The sequence below is a fragment of the Podarcis gaigeae genome, assembly GCF_964106915.1.
Source record: "Podarcis gaigeae genome assembly, chromosome: 3".
Classification (NCBI taxonomy): domain Eukaryota; kingdom Metazoa; phylum Chordata; class Lepidosauria; order Squamata; family Lacertidae; genus Podarcis; species Podarcis gaigeae.
In genome coordinates this window covers 47,720,254-47,741,776 of record NC_139680.1, presented here as the reverse complement: position 1 = coordinate 47,741,776, position 21,523 = coordinate 47,720,254, and the positions used below count along the sequence as shown (strand labels likewise).

The 21,523-nt window shown below is 39.6% G+C and overlaps 1 protein-coding gene across 4 annotated transcripts in view; it reads right to left on the bottom strand.

Moving 5' to 3' along the window:
• The window catches only part of GRIK2 (glutamate ionotropic receptor kainate type subunit 2), a 432,214-nt gene that overhangs the window by 168,700 nt on the left and 241,991 nt on the right, over positions 1-21,523 (bottom strand). For all 4 annotated transcript variants that reach the window (XM_083731117.1, XM_083731114.1, XM_083731116.1 and 1 more), the window contains exons 8-10: positions 11,639-11,782; positions 10,519-10,626; positions 6,692-6,805 (exon numbers count right to left, since the gene is read on the bottom strand). In XM_083731117.1, the coding sequence (XP_083587243.1) occupies positions 6,692-6,805; positions 10,519-10,626; positions 11,639-11,782 (366 nt within the window). The remainder of the gene's footprint in view (positions 1-6,691; positions 6,806-10,518; positions 10,627-11,638; positions 11,783-21,523) is intronic.

Sequence of the window (21,523 nt, the reverse complement as noted above, 5' to 3'; positions counted from 1 at the left end):
ATTGGAAATGTAGGGTTTGTCTGTGCCTTTTAGATGTGAAAGAAGTGAGGATGTTTTGCATTCCTGTTCTTAAGAAGTGTGTGTTTGTTTGGCTACATTTAAAACAGGATGCCGGACTAGATGAGCCTTTGGCATGATCCAGCAGAGTCTAGGGTTGCCATATTTCAAAAAATATAGCAAACCCCCCAAATTGTTGAGCCTTTTTTTAGACAAACCCCAAAGTTGTCAGGGAAAATCCAGATGTATGGCAGCCCTAGCAGAATCTTCTACTGTGATGATTATTAAAACACAAGCAGAAGTTCCTCATAGGGAAGGCAGGGTCACTATTGAACGCTGGTGCCATTTATTTCTGCAGCTTACAGTTCTGAATCATATATCTTCTACTCAAGTCTGTGAGAGTAAGCTGTGGTTTGCAAGGAGGTGGTGCTAACAGTTAACCTCCCCCCCCCCCCCAGCTTCATAATACTTTGAATAGAATATTGCCTGCACAGTTTTTCTTCCTCAATAAGTCGATTGGCAAGAATCTCCTTGTCAGTTTATACCTTTAAAAACAAGCATACCAGACAATCTGGAGATTTAACTTTAAATTCCTCCTCTGACACTGGCTCATTTTGTGGGGTTGGGTACATTACCCTGGTATCCTTTCAATCAAAGGGGTATTTAACTAGCCATAGCTAAAAGCAGAAATGAAAAAAATACTCAAGTAGCAAGTTAGATGCAAAGGAAATATATTATGTCATAACAAATTTGTTTTTATAAATAATTTTTGTTGATTTTTCCATTTTATATATCAAAACAACGGAACATGCTACTACATAAAGTAGGGCTGTGTAGAGGATGGTTCAGATGAGAACTCAACTGTGCAGGGCTTCTATGTAGTACAGTGGTACCTCGGGTTAAGTACTTAATTCGTTCCAGAGGTCCGTTCTTAACCTGAAACTGTTCTTAACCTGAAGCACCACTTTAGCTAATGGAGCCTCCCGCTGCCGCCGCGCCGCCGAAACATGATTTCTGTTCTCATCCTGAAGCAAAGTTCTTAACCCAAGGTGCTATTTCTGGGTTAGCAGAGTCTGTAACCTGAAGCGTATGTAACTTGAAGCGTATGTAATCCAAGGTACCACTGTACAGGATCATGGGTTGCACTCTGCCTGCACATCCCACCTAGGCAAGCTTCTCCCAGCAGACAGCCACACATTGGGTTTTGCTGAAGACCCACTTGCAAAGCCCAATATTTATAGGCCTGGGTATCCTGATTGTGACCTAGATTCAGTACAACCAGCAGCAGGCTGGTCTAACCAGGAGGTCCAGGTTACATGTCTCACACTCACCCAGCCGTTGCTCTTTATCGCAGGGCCCACTTTGCAAACTGCTCAAGATCCAAACTGCAACTATTGTTGTAACTTAGCTAATTCCTTTCTTTTCCTGCTTGCCTTGCCAGAATGATAAACCCCACTAGCTATAAATCTCATGGAGTTTTACTCTTTTGCATAAATATAAGCCATGAAGCAAGCAAGCAAACAGACAAAAAGTGAAGAATTCACTGGGAGCAAAATCCCTGCTCCAATGCAAAGATTTCAAGGGTCTTGAAAAATGGCCTATAGCCCAATACAATATAAAACATGGTGCTCTAAGGCAAAGATGAGATGTGTGGAGAGCCGGTAATATACCAAGCCAGGAATGCTTCATACACAAACACCCTCCAGTACTTCAGAAAAGATAAATTATTTAGAACTCCTAGTCATGTCAGCTCATATTGACTTTGTCTCCCAGTGGAGTTGCACAGAGACCAGAAGCAATCCCAGATCAGCTCACTCGCAAGTGTTATGTCTGACCACATTTCTTTGAAAAAGTCATTAGAGTCACAGAACCTACTTCAGAATAACTTCCAAAGCATTCATTCATATTAAAAGCTGACAATGCTCCAAGCAACCAACTTTATCTATTTATAGGTTACCTCAACGTTTAAACCCTGAAGATGTTTTTATCCTATAGAATTAATCGTGCTGCATGTGTGAAAAGTTGAATCCACTAAGATCAAAGCACACAAGACTTGATCAACTTAACATTCTGTAAATAGTTTTATTTATCATTTCATATCAACTTTTTTAAAAAAGTGAACTCTAAACAGAATTTGTTCTCTGCTACTGTCAGCCACATTACTCTTGATCAATGGCATGCCACACTAGTGTGATTCCTTATGGCCTACTTCTTGTTTACATTATAGTTTTAATATAGCCAAAGGTTCTATGGTTTCTTCAAATTAATATAGTAGCATCTCTAACCAATAATCAAAATAGATTGAATTTTATGCATACTGAAGGTAGGAGATCTATAAATAGATACACAGATACACACATGTTTCCAATAGATACTTTTAAGTTGGTGTTTATCTTCACTAATTACATTTCCTTTTCTCTGCATGCCTCTGCACTGTGTTATTCCTGGTTTTGTGGAACAAAGACAGAAACTTCCATAAGCAAACCACAGATGTCCGCTGAGCTTTTGATACAAGAGACCTCAAACACAATAGCTTTGCAGCTTCTGCTGTTCACTCCCTCTCTGTAGTTGGCCACACCTCTTCACTCCTTAACTACAGGGCTAAAAGCAACAAGGAACCTTACTCTCACATGCCCCTTTTCTTTGTCTGCTCACATTGAACTTGGGTAACTGGGTTAATTCTTATAATAAGCAGGAGACATTTTCCCCATACTGGATTTTCCAGCAGTGACCTGGAGAGGCTCCCAGTTGAATGTCCCTAATCAGGAGTAAAAATTACTCTCATTAGTATAAGGCAGCTTCCCATGTTCCTATGTCACACCATTAGTCCATCTAACCCAGTACTATCTACACACTGACCATCAGTGGCTCTTCGGGGTTTCAGAAAGGGTCCCTCCCAGCCCTACCTGGAGTGGTTGGGAATTCAACCTGGAACCTGCTTGTGAAGCAGATGATCACATTTAGGGCTTTCTTTTTAATGTGATAATCAAATTGATTATTAGTATCTAGTAAGCATGGAATTTCTAAAGAGACCATGACTCACTAAATATATTTTCTTATTGCAGACATTCTGCATTGTTTTTATTCCATTTTAAGTGTGGAAATGTGGTACTGTTAAAAAACAAAAAAAAGAAAGATGGTCATATTTGAAGCACAATTAAAGCCATGTTTGTTCAGAACTTACCCTGACGTTAGCCATGGATATCAGGATTACAATCTTAGAGAAAGAAATCTACTGCTCACTATGGCTTTGAGAATTTAAAAGGGCTGCCATATCTAATTAACATTTATGTCAGATATGAAGAGTACACAAAGGGCTTTTACATTTAGCAGTTTGGACTTCAGAAAGATAGAGACCTAAAGTTGTCCAAAAACCCATACAGTCAGTCAAAACAATTTAATGTCTTACTCTGACATGCTGCTAGCCACTTGACAAGAGTCTCAGGCCAGGGGCAGACTTAAAGCAAGATGAACTGCTCATACACGCTTAGTCTCTCATTGCCATGGGTCTAATTAAACAACTGTGGCTACAATTAGCGGGTTAAGCACTTTTAAGTCCAGTGATTTCAGTGTGACAGATTTGTGCTCATGTTTACTGAAATCAAAACAACTTAAATGTGTTTTTCTAGGGTTAGGCTGTGCTGCTGCTTCTTCTTCTTTTAATGAAATCCATCTAGAAGCAGTAACATGAACAGTCTCACCAAGTATGGCTAACACTGTGTGTGGATATTGGCGCCTGAAGGGTAGGACAAATTAGAAAGGACTGAGATGTGTGCACTATAAAAACGATGTGCAATATGAAACACAAGCCAAATAAAATGGAAAGGTCAAATAATCTGGGTACATTTAGATTTCAGTTGAAGACAGATTTTGGTTGATAACTAGGAGAAACTACTTAATGGTTAAAAAAAAATAAAAATCTTATGGGATCTTAAAGATGAAAAAATCTACTGCAGCACACATTTTCATGGGCTCTAATTCACTTTATGAAAGTGAAATGGCACAAGAAGTCATTCAAAGATTGACCAGAGGTTTAGGTGCTGCTTGGTTGCCTCGATGCAACCTTTCTCAGCCTTGGGTTCCTAGATATTGTTGGATACAACTCCCATTATCCCTAACTGCTTGGCCCTTCTCACTAGGGATTATTGATAATAGGGCCCTGGTGTATTGGGGTTGACCCTTCCTGGTATAGAACTCGTTCCTTTTCTATTGTGGATGCTACCACAGCAGTGCTGTCTAGGGTTGGTGTGGATGACATCAAAGCATTGAAGTGATAAAGGTCTGAGGCTTATATGTGTCGTGAAGAGGAAGCCTGATTCTTTATTTGGTTGGTTGTTTTTTGCTCTGTTTTTAGAGCTGCCTAGAGGATGTGTGGATGCTTGGAGGTGTTAGTTTGTTGATACAGTCAGAGGACATCGAGATCAAGACATGGCATCCAGTTGGGGTTCTCCCTGTGTGCCACTAATCCATGTTTCTGAAGGGGAACTCCATGTGTGCAGTCGGTCACTGTGGTAAGCTTGCTGTCTGTGCTGATCAGCTGACTGGCACTTAAAGCAAGACTGCTTTGGGCAGGGATTGGCTATACAGTGGAGTTTCTGACCAGGAACTCTGTAGTGCAGCAAATGTCAGTGGGGCTTGCTGTCACAGCCTATCAAACGAGCTGTGCTGACAGAAAGCCTCCCTTGCCAAAGAACAATCAAGAGCAATTTAAGGCTCTTGATTGTTCCTTGGCAACCGCATTTCTACCACTTACCATACTTCAGATCACATTTGAAACCAGATGTGCTATAGTTGGGCATAGAAAATGGCTCATGCCACACAGTAGGACCCATGCTGCAGGATGAGGTGTCCTCATTAGTCCTGCAGGCTGAGGTAAATAATGTAAGGTAAAGGTAAAGGGACCCCTGACATTAAGTCCAGTCGCAGACAACTCTGGGGTTGCGGCGCTCATCTCGCTTTAAGGGCTGAGGAAGCCGGCGTTTGTCCACAGAAAGCTTCCAGGTCATGTGGCCAGCATGACTAATCTGCTTCTGGCGAACCAGAGCAGCGCACGGAAATGCCGTCTACCTTCCCGCCAGAGAAGTACCTATTTATCTACTTGCACTTTGATGTGCTTTTGAACTGCTAGGTTGGCAGGAGCTGGGACCGAGCAATGGGAGCTCACCCCATCGCAGGGATTCGAACCGGCGACCTTCCGATCAGCAAGCCCTAGGCTCAGTGGTTTAGACCTCAGCAATGTAGCATCTAGCAAAGAGCACTACTGATGATCTTCATTCGCATGCATCTGGAATGCCAGCTGCATGATGTTCCATATGATCCTTGACTTCTCCAGTTGGCAGGCTGCATTTATAGCATGCTGCTCTTCAAGGATTATATTTTTGTTTGAGAGTACCCCAGTGAAACTGGCTAAAGCAGAAACAGCAGAAATAAAAATAATAATCCTTACAATCCTCTGTACCCTTTTGGTTACTTTGCAATGGGTCCTGTGGTGTTTGAAAAGGATCTAACTAGAAAAGCGGTGAGTATTAGCTGAAACACATTTGATTTGAGGTCCCCTCCCCCAACCCAGTTATCCTAGAGAGCTTTATTCTGGGCAGTCAGAATACAACTGAGCTCCTCTGCCAATGCTTTTCTAAATTAGAAAGCACTGTAGAATGAAAAATGAAGGGGTGTTCCATTTCACGCTACTCAGCAAAGATGATAGAAGTGAAGCTATTAGTAGTTAAGCAACAATTGAAAGTCATGATTCAGAGCCAGAAGAATGCCATCTCGTGCACACAGTTTTTCCTTCATTGTCATCATATGAGCCTCCACCCTGCCAAAACTCTTTAACAAACAACAAAATGCAAAGAACTTTGCACAGAGCTAACTTCCTCAGATGCTTCATGATTTATGATGCTGAAGAGCCCTTTGTGGTTCCCTCTTTATCTGCCAAAGTGGGCTGGACTCTGTCTTATGCTCCTACTGTAGTTTTTCTTTTTTAAGGATTGTGCTGGAAAAGCTAATCTAGCAAAGTATTGAGATGCAAGAGACTTGTCTAAGATATTTCATGCTGATAATTAAATCTTCTGTTCTCAAATAGACATATTGCATTACTTTATCCCTGCCCTGAGGACAATTAAAAGTATCAGGACTAAGAAGCTTTACTGATACAAGCTTACTATATTATTATTATTATTATTATTATTATTAGCTTAAAATGAGAGCTAAAATGGGGGGGGAAGAGCACATATGAGGGGGAAATCAATCATACAGGTTATGGAGGAGGATGCTGAAAAGTCTCACTATTGCTTTTGGAAAGAATATCCTGGTGATGAATTGATTTTAAGTTAAGTCTAAACCATGCATTGAAACACACACACACACACACACACACACACACACACACACACACTGTATATTACTTTCTCCAAACCGACAATGGTAGCTTTTGCCTAAACTTTAAAATGTTAAGGAACCATAAGGACGCTAAATGATTAGTCAGCTGAGATCATAGCACTTAAAATGAATTGCCATTATCATAAAAACCCCATAACTAAATTAACATTTCAGTTCATTCATTATACAGTAATTGCTAAATAAATGTAAAAGACATTTGCATACTGGTCATTGCTTTGTAAGTAACATAACTTTTCTTCACAGTTGTAATGTTCAGCTGAATTTCTAGAAAACAATTGCACATATGATTACTTACCAAGATGGTGGTTACAGTTAGGGAACGATTAGATAAGGAATCAGTAATGTTTGCTGGTTTTCCTTTCTGGTTCTCGGTCATGTTAAGTCCACTTGCAGGATCCCAAGTTCCAATCTATAAAACAGCATGTGCACTTATATGAGTTCTTTTCAGGCCACTAGGCCAGAACAATATGAGATAAAAGTAAAATCTGCTAACACTTATAATTCACCTCTTGTCCAATATCTGCTACCATTTGTGAAAAAGCAGCTTGCTTAAAATATTATTCACTGTGCTTCAAAATGTGTCTCGCAAAGTAAAAAATGGTGTTCAGAGTACTGAGTGTTTAATTTTCCACCTAAACATCTATCCTCTGAGAAAAGAACACATCTGCAGACTGATAGCTCACTGAACGTATATTTGCAATGCACCTGCTTTTCTCTGCTTTAAATGGATCCGTCCTTTTCTCTTCGGATACAATGAAATTTCCATTGTTATATAGCAAATACATGTTGCGTTCTACAAGCATGGTTGACATTTTCAGAGGTCAGTGGAAACATCATGGTCATTTCCCAAATTCAAGGAAGTTTTTTCAAGTAGGAACTCCTATACCTCTCTGTCATGTTACAATGATGGAATGTTCCAAGCATAGATAGATTCCTGGCGGCCACATCTGATCCACACCAGGAATTAACTAGATAACAAGTTAAAAGAAATTGCTAGCTTTTAGTATTTTAACTAGTGAAAATTTTCAACTGTCAGTCTTTAATTTTTGAAATCTGGCTTCCGCAGGGTTTTCTGATACAGCTCGCCTCTAGAACTCTGCACGGAGCAGCAATAATTGTTTGTTGATGCTGTAGGACAGCCTTTGCTAACCTGGAGTGCTCCAGATGTTGGGAATCAAATTCCCATTACCCCTGCCCATTGGCAATGCTAGCTGGAGCTGATCAAAGTTTCTATCCAACAACATCTGGCCAGCACCAGATTGGAGAGGGGTGCTTTAGGACTTCTTGTTTGAGGGAGAGAGAGCAGCATGTCTTCCTATGAAACATTGTCACTTAAGACCTGCAATTCCCTGCAGAGTTTCTTTTTTCATGTTGGCATTGCCAGGGCAGCCAAGCTGGCTACAGGAAAGGGAACAAGCGCAGAGAAAGAAAGACACTGATCCCAGTAAGAGTGGCAGTCATATATGCTGATAAAAAATGTACAGGCCCCAGAAGATTAAGTAAGAGTAAATAAGATATCCTTAATGTAAACAGTTATAAGCCTATCAAAGGATTTATGCCATTGGGATTTTGTGATAAAAATTATTTCCGAATTCTGGACATTTTGAAAGTAGTGCTATGTTTCCTGATCTAACACAGGTTTGGCAAATCATTATTCTGAAAACTGTATGACAAATTTAACTGTTTTTAAGCAAAGCAGGGCAAGGTCTCAGTAAACAAAAGTATAGTACCTTTGTGGGTTTATGGCAAACTTGCCCATTGCAATTGAAAATGAAAATTCAGCAAGATTTATAAATTTTCACAAATCAACTTCCTTTATAACTAGTTATTCTCTTTTTAATTTGTAATTGAAAATGGAAATGTTTAGCTTTTCACTTAACTTCAGCAGGGTAAACAAGTGAGCAGAGCTAGCATACTCATTCCTGCTGTTTATTATACACTGTTACAGAATGCTAGGAGAGGGCTACTGTTGGTAATAAATAAATGAAATACTAATGGTTTCAAAGTAGTATAATTAAAATATGCTTCCTTTGCTTTATAACTGGGTGTGCTGGATTTTATTTGCTTAGGCCCACAAGGTCTGAGGATTTAAAAAAAAACAGAAATCACTTATTTTAATTAACTAGTATCCATTAGTATGCTTTGCTTGCCTTTTAAAAATGGTTTAAGAAGTATTTTCAGAAGAGCACATACATGTGCTTGGCAGGTGTGCTACTGAGCACATTATCTCTTGATGTTCCAGGAGAGGTGTGAGCGGAGCTCCAGCATATTATGCCATGGATCCTAATTCACTGCTATTGTTAACCAGTAAGGCAGCATAATAATGTTCCACTAAAAGCTATTTCTCCATGAATGAAAGTTTAAGTGTAAGATTAACCTTGGCACCAAATCTGCTCCAGTCAATTTGCTTGGCACAAATGTTTTAATTCTAAAGCTGCTTTAAAAAACTGAATAGGTTTGATAATATGTGCTCAACTGGAAGCTAGAAAACAAGTCCCTCTAGCCAAAACATGTGCTGCAATCAAACCCATGTGCTAGCTCAAATCTTAACAGCCTCCAACATTACATAGATGAAAAACATTCCTGAACATAGGTGGTGAGACTAGGAGAAGACAATGGCAGAAACAATGGCAGAGTATTGGACAAAGGTAGAGTGAACTAAATGCATATACCGTATTTTTTGCTCTATAAGACTCACTTTTTCCCTCCTAAAAAGTAAGGGGAAATGTGTGTGTGTCATATCCCAGAAGCCAGAACAGCAAGAGGGATTGCTGCTTTCACTGCGCAGCGATCCCTCTTGCTGGTCTGGCTTCTGAGATTCAGAATATTTTTTTTCTTCTTTTCCTCGTCCAAAAACTAGTGGTCTGGTGCGTCTTATAGAGCGAAAAATACGGTATATCACAAAGAAAAAGCAGGAAGCAGATAATTCTAGATTACAACAGTATACAGCAGGTTTCCTTAAAGTCGGCCCTCCAGATATTTTTGAGACTACAATTCCCATCATCCCTGACCACTGGTCTTGCTATCTAGGGATCATGGGAGTTGTAGGCCAAAAACATCTGGAGGGCCGAGGTTGAGGAAGCCTGGTATGCTACATAGCAGGGCATGTTGAACATCTATGTACTATATAAAGACCATCTTGTCTAGGGGATTTACTCCCTGCCCTGCAGGCCTCTTTCACCTTCTCCTTACCATCTGTGAATATGTAGCACAGATCACATTCTATCATTCCACAACATGGAGAATATAAGCCAATAGCTACCACCAGGAATGAGTAGAAAGTGAAAGAATCACACAGCATATTATTGGCGAGGGTTCTTTGTTCAAACACACGGCACGCACACACACATAGTATGGCTTGTTGCTTGATTTATGGCATATGCTGCCTTAGGTGCAAAGAGCTATTACAGGGACTCATCAGAGATTTCAGTGTGCCCAATGGATGTTTTTAAAAATCTTTATGGGTGATATCCAATTTACATTACATGCCCATTGAGTTCCATGGATCTCCTCTGAGTATCACTAATCTTGAATATCACCCTAAAATTCTGAACAGAAGTTTCTCATACTTTATCACATGCTGCTTTTGTAACTCTCATCAGTTTCAAAAGAGATTCGCCAGGTGACCAGGAGAGCTATTCTCATTGACCACATTAAAGGTTTCCTTGGGTATGTGAAAAAAGTAACAGAATACTTTGGATCCAAGTCTATATTATAGCGCCAGGCAGCAAACAAACCAAGCAGACCAATAATAACAACGTCTTACAAAAAAAGCATACTCAGTTATTAGAATAAATCAAATGTTAAAGCTATACTTTGCATTTGGGCATCAGTCATAGCGGATGTATTAAACTAAGTTATACTCAGAGTAGACCCATTTAAATTAATGAACCTAGGTTAGTCATATCTATTCATTTCAATGGCTCTATTCTGAGTAGAACATTACAACCCCATAGAAGTAAATGATTTTTGTGATGTTCTTTATTAAAGCTAAGTCCAATATTCTGCCACACTCAATATAGTTGAAACTTAGCTCAAATTGATTCTGCCACTAAGTATAAATGGACAAGAGTAGTATTTTGAAATGATATATCAGTTATAAGTAAATAGTATCTTAAGTACCTTTTCAAGGCCTTCCTCCTTCAAGCTAATTACATCTAAGTCAAAATCTGTCCTTAAGCCATTGGTTTTGTTGAAGGTTATCCTGCCAGTGAGGCCTTCCCAGTGAGCCTATGAAAACAGAAAAATAATAATAAATTTCATATGTAAGCAGTAAGAGAGAGTGAAGGAATGAATGAATAAATTAATGTCTGCCAAAATGGAAATATTAATTATTCATTAAGTTTAAATGATTTTCCTTGTGGCCAGAGGGTGTTTTTTTTAGCATATTTCTTGGATTCCCAGCATTCTTTTGATAATTAAACAAACTTTTCCTTAATCTCTGCATACAATTTCTTAATTGCCTTCCTTTTCCACACACACAAAATTCATCTTGCTAGGTTGATAAAAGGCTGACATTTAATTTTTTTAAATTTTCTCTTTAGGGGGTACAGATTTTTGTTTCACCTTTACTCTTTTGCAAGGTGCAGCCAATATGTATCTCCCAGAGATTGCTGGACTATAACTCCCATCATCTCTAACCTTCTGGCCGTGCTGGCTATGGCTGATGGGAGTTGTATTTTAAGAACACTTGCAGGGCACCATATTGTCTATCCTGACACTGACAAGTCCACAATGTTATTTGCTAAGAAATCAAGAGCATTTGCCTTTACATTATCCAAATATGTTCTTTGTACACAATTAAAATAAAAAAGACTTACTAAGTATAACATGAGAAGAAACTAATAGGTTCATAAAATGTGAATGTCACTAAAGTATAACAAATCCTTTGGTAAAGCAGAGAGCATACTATGGACATATCTGATATAGTGAAAGGATTTCACAAAATTTGGCATGAAAGGAGTGTAGGCCAGCCTAAAAATACAGCACATAGTTCTTATATTTTAAATTGTTATGATCATTTACCCAGCAGAACAGAGGATGTTGCCTAGCAAAATGATTCATTTTATTTGTTTATTATTCAGATCATTGTACCTCTTCCCCACGTTAAACATTTCAGTGCATATTGTTAGCAAAAGGTGTATTTGACTAGAATTTCAAAGCCAAAGGACCTTCAGGTCTGAACTTTCGCAGAGGGAAGACAGGGGGAGGCAAGACGAGTCACATTTGGTTAGTGACGTACCTCTTTAATGAGATTCATGAAGCGGGTCCCAAAGCGCCATGGTTTGTGCCGATTACACTGCAACGAACTGACAGTCATCTGTGGGAACTGCTGGACAGCCACCGACACCACATGAACGGCATCATACATCAAAGCTGCGTCCGTCTGCAATGAGAGCACAAACACCACTGTGAAAACAGCCCAGCTGAAGGTGTGTGACAGTCAACAGACAGGGAAAGAGGAAGACACACATTCTCCCACCTCTGTTTCGAGGCAACAACAACAACGGCTTATTGAACAAAAGCTGCATACACACCATATACTGAGAGCACCTTTAGAACACATCCCCCCTCCCCGGGGGAAAAGAACACTGGGAACGATAGTTTGTTAAGAGCACTGGCAATTGTAGCTCTGTGAGGGGCAAATTACAACACACATACTGTTCTCTGTTACAGTGTAGAAGAACAGTTTTGTTAAAAAAAAATGCCCAGGACAGAAATGAACAATGCTTCATTCAACTACTTTCATCACCCAAAATTGACATAATCAATTTCTCCTCTAAATTACAACACAAAGTATCCATATTTATTTCAGCCTACCACTTCCCAAATAAAAGAGTGTGTATATATAAAGTCCCAAGTTAGTACAGTGGTACCTTGGGTTACAGACACTTCAGGTTACAGACGTTTCAGGTTACAGACTCTGCTAACCCAGAAGTAGTAACTTGGGTTAAGAACTTTACCTCAGGATGAGAACAGAAATCGCAGAGTGGTGGCACAGCGGCAGGAGGAGGCCCCATTAGCTAAAGTGGTACCTCAGGTTAAGAACTGTTTCAGGTTAAAAACGGACCTCCAGAACGAATTAAGTTCTTAACCCGAGGTACCACTGTATAATAGAGCAACCGTTTCTGCTGCACACACGTTATTATCGTTCTGCCCGGACACTGAGGTCCAGCTCCGAGGGCCTTCTGGCGGTTCCCTCACAGCAAGAGGCCAAGTTACAGGGAACCAGGCAGAGGGCCTTCTCGGTAGTAGCGCCCGCCCTGTGGAACGCCCTCCCATCAGATATCAAAGAAATTAACAATTATCTGACTTTTAGAAGACATCTGAAGGCAGCCCTGTTCAGGGAAGTTTTTAATATGTGACATTTTAGTGTATCTTTCATCTTTGTTGGAAGCTGCCCAGAGTGGCTGGGGAGACCCAGCCAGATGGGCGGGGTACAAATAATAAATTATTATTATTATTATTATTATTATTATTATTATTATTATTATTATTATTATTATTAAATAAGGCATGCATTTTTGACAGCCAGTCTGGCAGTGTAATATGCCCATTGCCTCATGCTAGAAAAGCTCAAAATGGTGATCCAGTGGGCATCTGAAGCACATCTTCTGAAGCAATACGTGTACATAAACATTAGGGGTGTGCACAAGACCACAAGGAACCATCCCTGCCTACTTTCATGAATCTTCTGAAAACTGTCCTGTTTAGACAGGCCTTCACAAGAATGAACTAGTATCTATGGAAGCTTTTAATTATTGCTTCCTCCTTTAGTGTTTTGTGGGCAATGGTTGGAAAACTGCAGACATAAGAGAGGTGCCACTGAACAAGAAGACAACAAGTGAGTAGAGGAGCTTTTGTGCTAGCCAACTTTAAAGTTGATTGGGGGAGGAAGAACTAAAGAGGTTTTATTTTCAGAATAAATTATTATTTTTTCTCCCTGATTACAAGCTTATGATTGGCCACCATTAAGTGTTCCCTCCCCTCTCTTCCCAACTCTCTCCCCCCATCAGTCCACTCTAAAGTTATGGCATTATGGAAATCTTAAAGCCATTATTTCTGCTTTCAGCAGACAGTTGTCTGCAGCATTTTAAAGAAACATGTCTAAAGATTGCCTGCTAAAGATTCAAGCTGTCTTGCAGAGCTCTTGCTGTGCCTCTGACAAGCCCAAAATAGCTCCAAAGCACCTCAGTTCACCTCGGGAGTCATCCAAATCCAATGTGTATCCCTAATAAACAAATATTCACATGCACAAATTGTTTGTGAATACTCTGGGGTATATACTGTAAACAGAAATAACTATACTTATAAGAAACCTTTTACTTCAACAGATGACAGGAAACCTCTATCCATAAGTTGCTTTAAACTGTTTTTAATAACATATTAATGTTGTAACCTGCCCTGGGACCTTAGGGTGAAGGGCAATAAATAAATAAATAAATAAATAAATAAATGATAGGCTTGGGTTAATATTCCAAAAAATATATACAGTGGTACCTCGGGTTAAGTACTTAATTCATTCCTGAGGTCCGTTCTTAACCTGAAACTGTTCTTAACCTGAAGCACCACTTTAGCTAATGGTGCCTCCTGCTGCCGCCATGCCGCCGGAGCCTGATTTCTGTTCTTATCCTGAAGCAAAGTTCTTAACCTGAAGCACTATTTCTGGGTTAGCGGAGTCTGTAACCTGAAACGTATGTAACCTGAAGCGTATGTAACCCGAGGTACCACTGTATGTTGAAGTGTTTAATGGATTTCTGAGTTTGCGTGTGGGAGAAGAACTATTTTTTCCCTAAAGGACACAACTCATATGGGATTTACTCCCACAAGATGTTGTGATGGCGACCAACTTGGACGGCTTTAAAAGAAAGATTATACAAATTAAAGCTACCATTGATGGAGACAGTATGCCTCTGAATGCCAGTTTCAGGAAAAACCCATGAGGAGAGTGATGTTGTACTCAGGTCCTGTTTGTGAGCTTCTATTAGACCGGCCAGCTGGCAAGGCACTGCCCATTTAGTGGGGCCTCTGATTGGCCTATTTGAAGCTGGTATTTTGGCGGGGGATCCCCACTCCTTGATTCTGCTGGAAGGGTAGTTTCCCTAATGGCTGGCAGGACATGTGGGCCCTAGCTGCCAGGGGGGATGGCGAACAGAGGTGAAGTCCTCAACCACCGCCCACCAGAGAAGAAGCAAGCAACCATTGTGAGCTTCCAGTAGGTATCCGAGAAGAGAATGCTGGACAAGATGAGCTCTTGTTCTGATCTAGGAGAGCTCTTCTTGTGTTCTTATGAGAGGGCAGCTTTGCAGACTAGGTGAGAAGATATGAACTCCAAACCAGTTGTTCGGAAAACAGGCTTGTTGTGCCACCTCATGGACAAACTTAGTGAGCTGTGAAATAAGTTCATTAACAACGTGGAACCTAGCAATGGCTGCATTTGTCATAACGCAACACAATACAGAATGAATGTCTATAGTTCCTTTCATGCAGATGAATCCCAAACTCAGCTTACAATAAAACAAAACATAAAAATGCAAAAGTGCTCTCTATTGTTATAGACCGTAAGTTGATGCTAAAGAAAGAATTTAAGTTTGGATGTAAATGAGCTTCCTGCAGTGGCATTTCAAAACCAAAAAGGTGATAAATCTCAGGCTTGAAATAGCTTGTAGAACAGCATCACGTAGTTTCTAAGGCATCTAGTGCTGTGCTCAGGTTTTAACTTCCGTCAAAACATCAGAGTTCCCAAATTGTTCTCTGACTTATAACTCAAAGTGCTTTTAAGGCTAATTTGATACCTTTGTGGGAGCCTATACATCTCCTGAAACCTAGCATGACATGTTGAAGCTGTTTTGTAGAAGTTAAGATTCTGGCAGCAGCATTTCAGGCAAGTTAAAGCCTAGGCAGCACTCTTTTCCCAGAGAAGCCATAAAACAAAAAGCAGAGCATACCTGTCTGACAGAAAGGCACAAAAAGGAATGTTCCAGGACCATCCCATAAATCTACATCATCATCTGATTTCTAACTACTTTCTTAAGCTGTATGTTCTAACAATTCCAGGTATCCAATAGAAACCAATATTCAAGGATATGTACAGTTTATGCTAAAAGAAAATTTTGTCTAAATTCTGGGCAATAAAATCTGAGTTCTAAAACTGGTATAGATGATGCAAATCAAACCATTGTGCTTTTAATCTATTATTAGTATTATTGTTAGGCTTGTTAGTCATGGGAAAGAACAATGAAGTACACTGAAATATTGAGCAGAAATATTATTCATGCATGCCCTCCCATCACTTCGCTTTTTAAATCTTCTTAACCATAAGGACTACAAAACTGATTTTTTAAATCAAAGTAAGATTCCCAGAATTTTGTGGCTAATACTGCATTCCATACCCAATTAGAATTGAAGAATACTCACATTCCTACTAACTGTCTGAAGAGCTATAGCAAAGCTACTACCTAATGTTCATTTTATTCTCGTGATCATACCAGAAGTCATCACACAGTCCTTGACTCCTCTTGATTCCAAAAGATTTGACTCAATTTTTTGTTCTAAATAGCCCACAGTTAATAAATAATTATTTGAGATTTTAAGGAGAACAAAGAATTGCACCTTTTTGGAGAATGATAAAGGCCAGAAATAGAGGAAATTATGCAAAATGAAAGTACTGGAACTGTAACAATTGCACAAGAAGTCTCCAGAAAACCAGAGTATTGACAAGTTCTCATCACATCTTTCAACTGTTTAATGAAAAAGAAACAAAAGAAACAACAATATTCAGCACAACTTATATGTTTATTCTGAAACAGAAATAAAACACCACCAGCTAAAGTCAAATTGCATTAAACCAAAAGTCTAATTCACAATTCAACTAAACATTGTACCTGTTTTCAAACAAAGCTAATAAAATTAGGCACAGAAATGGAAATGAATTTAGCAAGGAAGAGGTTTCTGTGTTTTGTGTTTCTTTTTTTTTTTTTTTGTAGATACTGAATTAAATGTATAACATGGACTGTTATCCCCTTCAAATTGTTTAAAAGCAAAAAGACTGATGTATGAGTTATGGTAGAGAAACTGAAGTGCTGCCACATTTGATAGGCTCCCAAGCAAGATGACATCCATTCCTCCCTGCTGCTGTTCAGCTCTTCTTTATTTCCTTTTTAAAACAAATATTGATAGTAGTGCTTGTTTCCTTCTTTCCTGACTGGCTAGAGAAGCGTACAAGGCTGGACCATAGTATGGACTGCAGAGTTCATCAGCTGACTCTATTCCCTAGGCCCTAGCCACCTGCACTTTAATTTAAATAAATTCTACCTCAGGGCAAGTGTGGCACTCAGTGGCTCAGCCAATCAGACACCAATTTCAGAGAAGCAGTACCAGACAGGGTGATTGAATAGCAAAGCGTCTGGCCAAGAGCTCAGTCTAGCCCAGTGGATCCCAAAGTGGGTGTTACTGCTCTCTGGGGCTGGTGAGATTACCTTAGGGGGCACTAAGAAGCAAGGAGGGGGCAGGCTTTGAGAAGCTGGCATCAGTGGATCAAGTTCATTGATATTGTTGAATCAATTAAACTATATAGTTTTAACTGGATTTTAAACAAATGTGGAATTAATTGTTGCTGTTTTGAATTTTATTGTGTTATTATCTTCCTTAGTGCATCATTCAAACTGCTATTTTGAACAATGCTTTTTATTGAGTAGGGTAGAGAGCGCTGGGGATGAATTTATGGAACCAAGGGATGGTGGGCTGAAAAGGTTTGGGAACCACTGGTCCAACCCAATCATTTCTGGGGCCCTCATTGGTTCTCTCCCCTCTTAAAAAAGTGACATCTGATTAGATTACTTTGCTGCCACTCTCACCAGAAAAGAGCCAGTTTCAAAAACAGACCCTGTATTTTAAAGCCTCATCCAGGCATTATTACTTTCCCCCATTAGCTAAATAACTCTGCAGTTGATTCCTTGCTTTTCCAGAGATGTGAAGTGTCAGTGCTGTTCAAAAATGCTGGAAATGTATACTGATTGAAAATATCCAAAAAATCTGTGCATGACATTAGTTTAGGATGAACACTTCTTTCAAGCTAAAATCTTTTCTTCTTTTAATACTTCAAAAGAAATGCTATTCATCAGAAAATCCTACTTTAGCTCTCACCATCACAAATCCCAGATTCTTTCAAACCGTAATCTATAAATTCTGTGTTACTGAATTATCAATATAGAAGAACAGACCATTGTTCAGGCAAGAGATGATTAAGAAATAGCTGGAATGCAGGTTCAAAAAACCCCTATCAGTTTTCAATTAAAATGAGAATAGGCAAATGTGATTATTTTAGTTAATTAATATTTTCATTAATCAAACTCTTCTGAGACGTATGGTCATGAGTATAAAAGATGGTCCCATGGCCTATTTATAGCCATCAGGGTAATAATTTAACAAAGCTTGTGGTTAAACTCTTCTGTCAATGGGATAGATGACTTCAATAATTTAGGTTCTCCTTAGCATTTATGTTTATTAATCCAATATTGATTCCCAAGAATCAAGCCATTCTGGTACAGATACAAAGCAGATTATTCATATGCGTGCATAAAGATTTTGGAAAGTTTGGGATTTCACAGATTTTGGCTGGTCTTGACAGTGAAGCCAAAACTTGTGTTTTGTGCAATTCTATGCATATCAGTTTGCTCTCCAGTGGACCTTATTCCAGGTGTACATAAATAGGTTTGAAACCAGCTATTCCAGAGCAAAAAGGGAAGAATTATATTGGAACTTGTCTTAACACTGTCTGCAGAAGCATTCTGAGGGCCTCCATCACAAAGCACCAGAACAGCACTCGGATTCTTCCATTCCTGCATGGAGCAGGAGGGAGGGTGGGGATGTTTCCCATATTTGTGTTGCACCCTCAGATATTCAGCACAACTGAAATCTTGCCTTCTCCTGATTCCAAGATCAAGAAGTAAGTGAGGAGCAGATCAACTAAACATCTCCCTCAACACTTAAAGCAGGAGTGGGAAATAGGGTGCCTTCCTCATACTGTTGAATCACAACTCCCATCAGCCCCAGCCCGTTACAGCCAATTGCCAGGGTTTAAAGGAGCATCTTGAGGTTGGTGGCTTCATGTATAAATAATCCCTAGAAAGCATGATTGTATCTTCTTATTGTAAGATATATATATAAAAACGGTGGCCTTGCTGGAAACTAAAAATGTTGATATAACAAAAAGATTGCAATTCCTTTCATTGGTAGTTGGCAAATAAAGTAATTTGGGATATATATAATCTGGAGTAGGGGAATTCAGAGAAACATCAGCTGAAGAGGATGAGAGGAGCTCTCAGCCTATGTCCGGTGACCTGGTAGAAGGTGCTGAAAGTAAAAAAAATGACAACCCAAAATCAAGCAGAGGCACAGTCTGTTCGTTATTATGGTATTTTTATTGCAAGGGACAGAGAGAGGGACACTTGGGAGATTTTCTGCCTCACATACCAAGATAACTTGATATACTCAAACTTGGAGAGGGGGGGGGGGTGATAATTTGCTCCTATGCCTCCAGCAGCAAAATATATTGTGCTAATCTAAATTTACAGAGATAAATCTATAAATATGTTAACATACACTGACTTTGTGTAATTGGCATGAACACTCCATTTATTTATTCTGCATTCATCTAAGACTGGTTCTATCTAGCACTATAGTCTTTTTATAGTACTATTTATAGTACTATCTAATACTATAGTCTGAGTCCGAATGGTTGGCCTGAAAATGAGTCAAGGGCACTCCCATATAATCAGGAAATAGTTTGGTTGTTTCAATGTCAATATAGTTTTGGAAATAAAGGGCAACAAAGAGCATAAAGCAGTATACTTTTCTGCTTCAGATTAAAATCCAAGTTCAAGAACAGTTTAATTATCCAATACTGCAGTGATTCAGTCTCATCACAAGTAGATACCTTATTAAAAAAAACCCCTCAAAAAGTACCAAAAACATAATAACCCATGATTCCAATATGTTATGACACTGAGGAAGAGGAAATAGTTGTGTGAATCCACTTCTATATTCTTTGATAAGAACCACTGACATTAGTATCCTCAAGAATATGAATGAAGCATTTTAATCATAACTTAACCGACAGGTTGACAATTTAGCAGGAAATGATGTGTTAAAGATTGAAGTATGAAAGTAGAGAAAGCAGCAAACTTGGAACAAAGTACAGCGGTACCTCGGGTTAAGAACTTAATTCGCTCTGGAGGTCTGTTCTTAACCTGAAACTGTTATTAACCTGAAGCACCACTTTAGCTAATGGGGCCTCCCACTGCCACCGTGCCGCTGCTGCGCGATTTCTGTTCTCACCCTGAAGCAAAGTTCTTAACCTGAAGTAATATTTATGGGTTAGCGGAGTCTGTAACCTGAAGTGTATGTAACCTGAAGCGTATGTAAAGATTAAAAGCTAAACACTGTCGAGGGAAAAGGCATAGTTAACACAAGGTTGGTTTGGGTGGGGAATATACCCCATATCACATAGTAGCAGCTTACATAAGGTCTCCTTTCACCACCCAATTTTTGGCAATTTCCCATTCCCAACTGGAAATAATCCATTATATAGCAGGAAGATTATTAATAACTAAAGTGCCGGATCAGTGCCCCCCTTCAAATATAGCAAGGTTGGTTTAGCCGAAAGGCTTAATGGAAGAGCCAGGAATCCCAACACTCTTTGTGGAAGACATTCCAGAGAGTTAGCTACTCTCTGCAAATTATGGCTTCTCTTTCCCACTGGCCTAGGGTTGTCAGAGGGATTGACAGGCAGACTAAGTTGTGAAGAAATGTAGCTTCTTTAATTGTTCACGCCTCCTTTACTGAGCTCCTCTACTAAGCAATTCAAGGTAGGCTAAAAGCTGACACCATTCATCTAATTGCTCCATCCTGCTTTCTTTAGAGAGGCCAGGGCCATTAATTTTCTCCCTACCCCACTAGCCATACTGTAACAAAAGGTGGAAGGAAACAAATATCATGAACGGATTGTTAAACATGTGAGGGAGAGCTGATCATGGCAATCAAGTGAGGGGAAGAGCTTCCTCAACCTCGCCCCTCCAGATGTTTTTGTCCTACAACTCAGTGGTCAGGGATGATGGGAATTGTAGTCTCAAAACATCTGGAGGGCCGGGGTTGAGGAAGCTTGGGATAAACCATAGATAAAATTAACTATAGGGGAGATGCTGTTCTGCATGTATATGATCCCCTTGTGATATGGAACCCTGGTCACTCAGGGAACCACAGTGATGGTGACACAACGTTGGTGATTGGGGTCAGTGAGTATGACAGGACTCCACCACTCACAAGATTGTCAATTGTGTGAGGGAGAATAGCTGAATAGGGCTACATACAGTGGTACCATGGTTTACAACCATAATCTGTTCCGGAAGTCCGTTTGTAAACCAAGAGAAATTTTCCACAGAGAACAGAAGAAAATAGACCACCAATTATTTTTTAAGTGATTGATCGTCTAATTTCTATAGCTTTCTAAGCAGGGGGAAACTGCATTTTAGGTACAAAATAATTTGGATTTTAACACTTAAATTTCATCAGTTGTGAATGACCACAACTGACCTAATGAAATAGAAAATGGTAACGTATTTTGGTTTGCCTTCTCACCATTTGATATTTCTAGATTGCCTGAAATGGAATCACCGCATTCCAGCTAGCTATTTCACACACACCATTGACACAGCCAGCCAGTTCAGAACATCACATTCTAATACTTTTATCACCTTAAGACCTTTTGCAACACTGAATATCAGTCACAATTAAAAAAGGAAATATTAAGTTGATCTACTTGTATGGTTCCGAGCCCTATTCAAAGTGCCAATTTTGACTTACAAAGCATTAAATGACTTGGCCCTAAATATTTGGAGGTATGCCTCACTCTATACAACCTGCCTCGGCTTTAAGGTCAGCAAGAGAGGGCCTTTTTCTCATCCCCACATCAGGTAAAGTATACTGTGTGATGATGCAGGAAATGGCCTTCTCAGTGGTAGCATCCCATCTCTGGCACTGAAGTTGCTTCCTTTCAGCACTGGCTGAAATGCATTTCTTTACCCAGACATTTGGAAGGGGATGATGTATTGAAGCTAGCGGCTTTTGG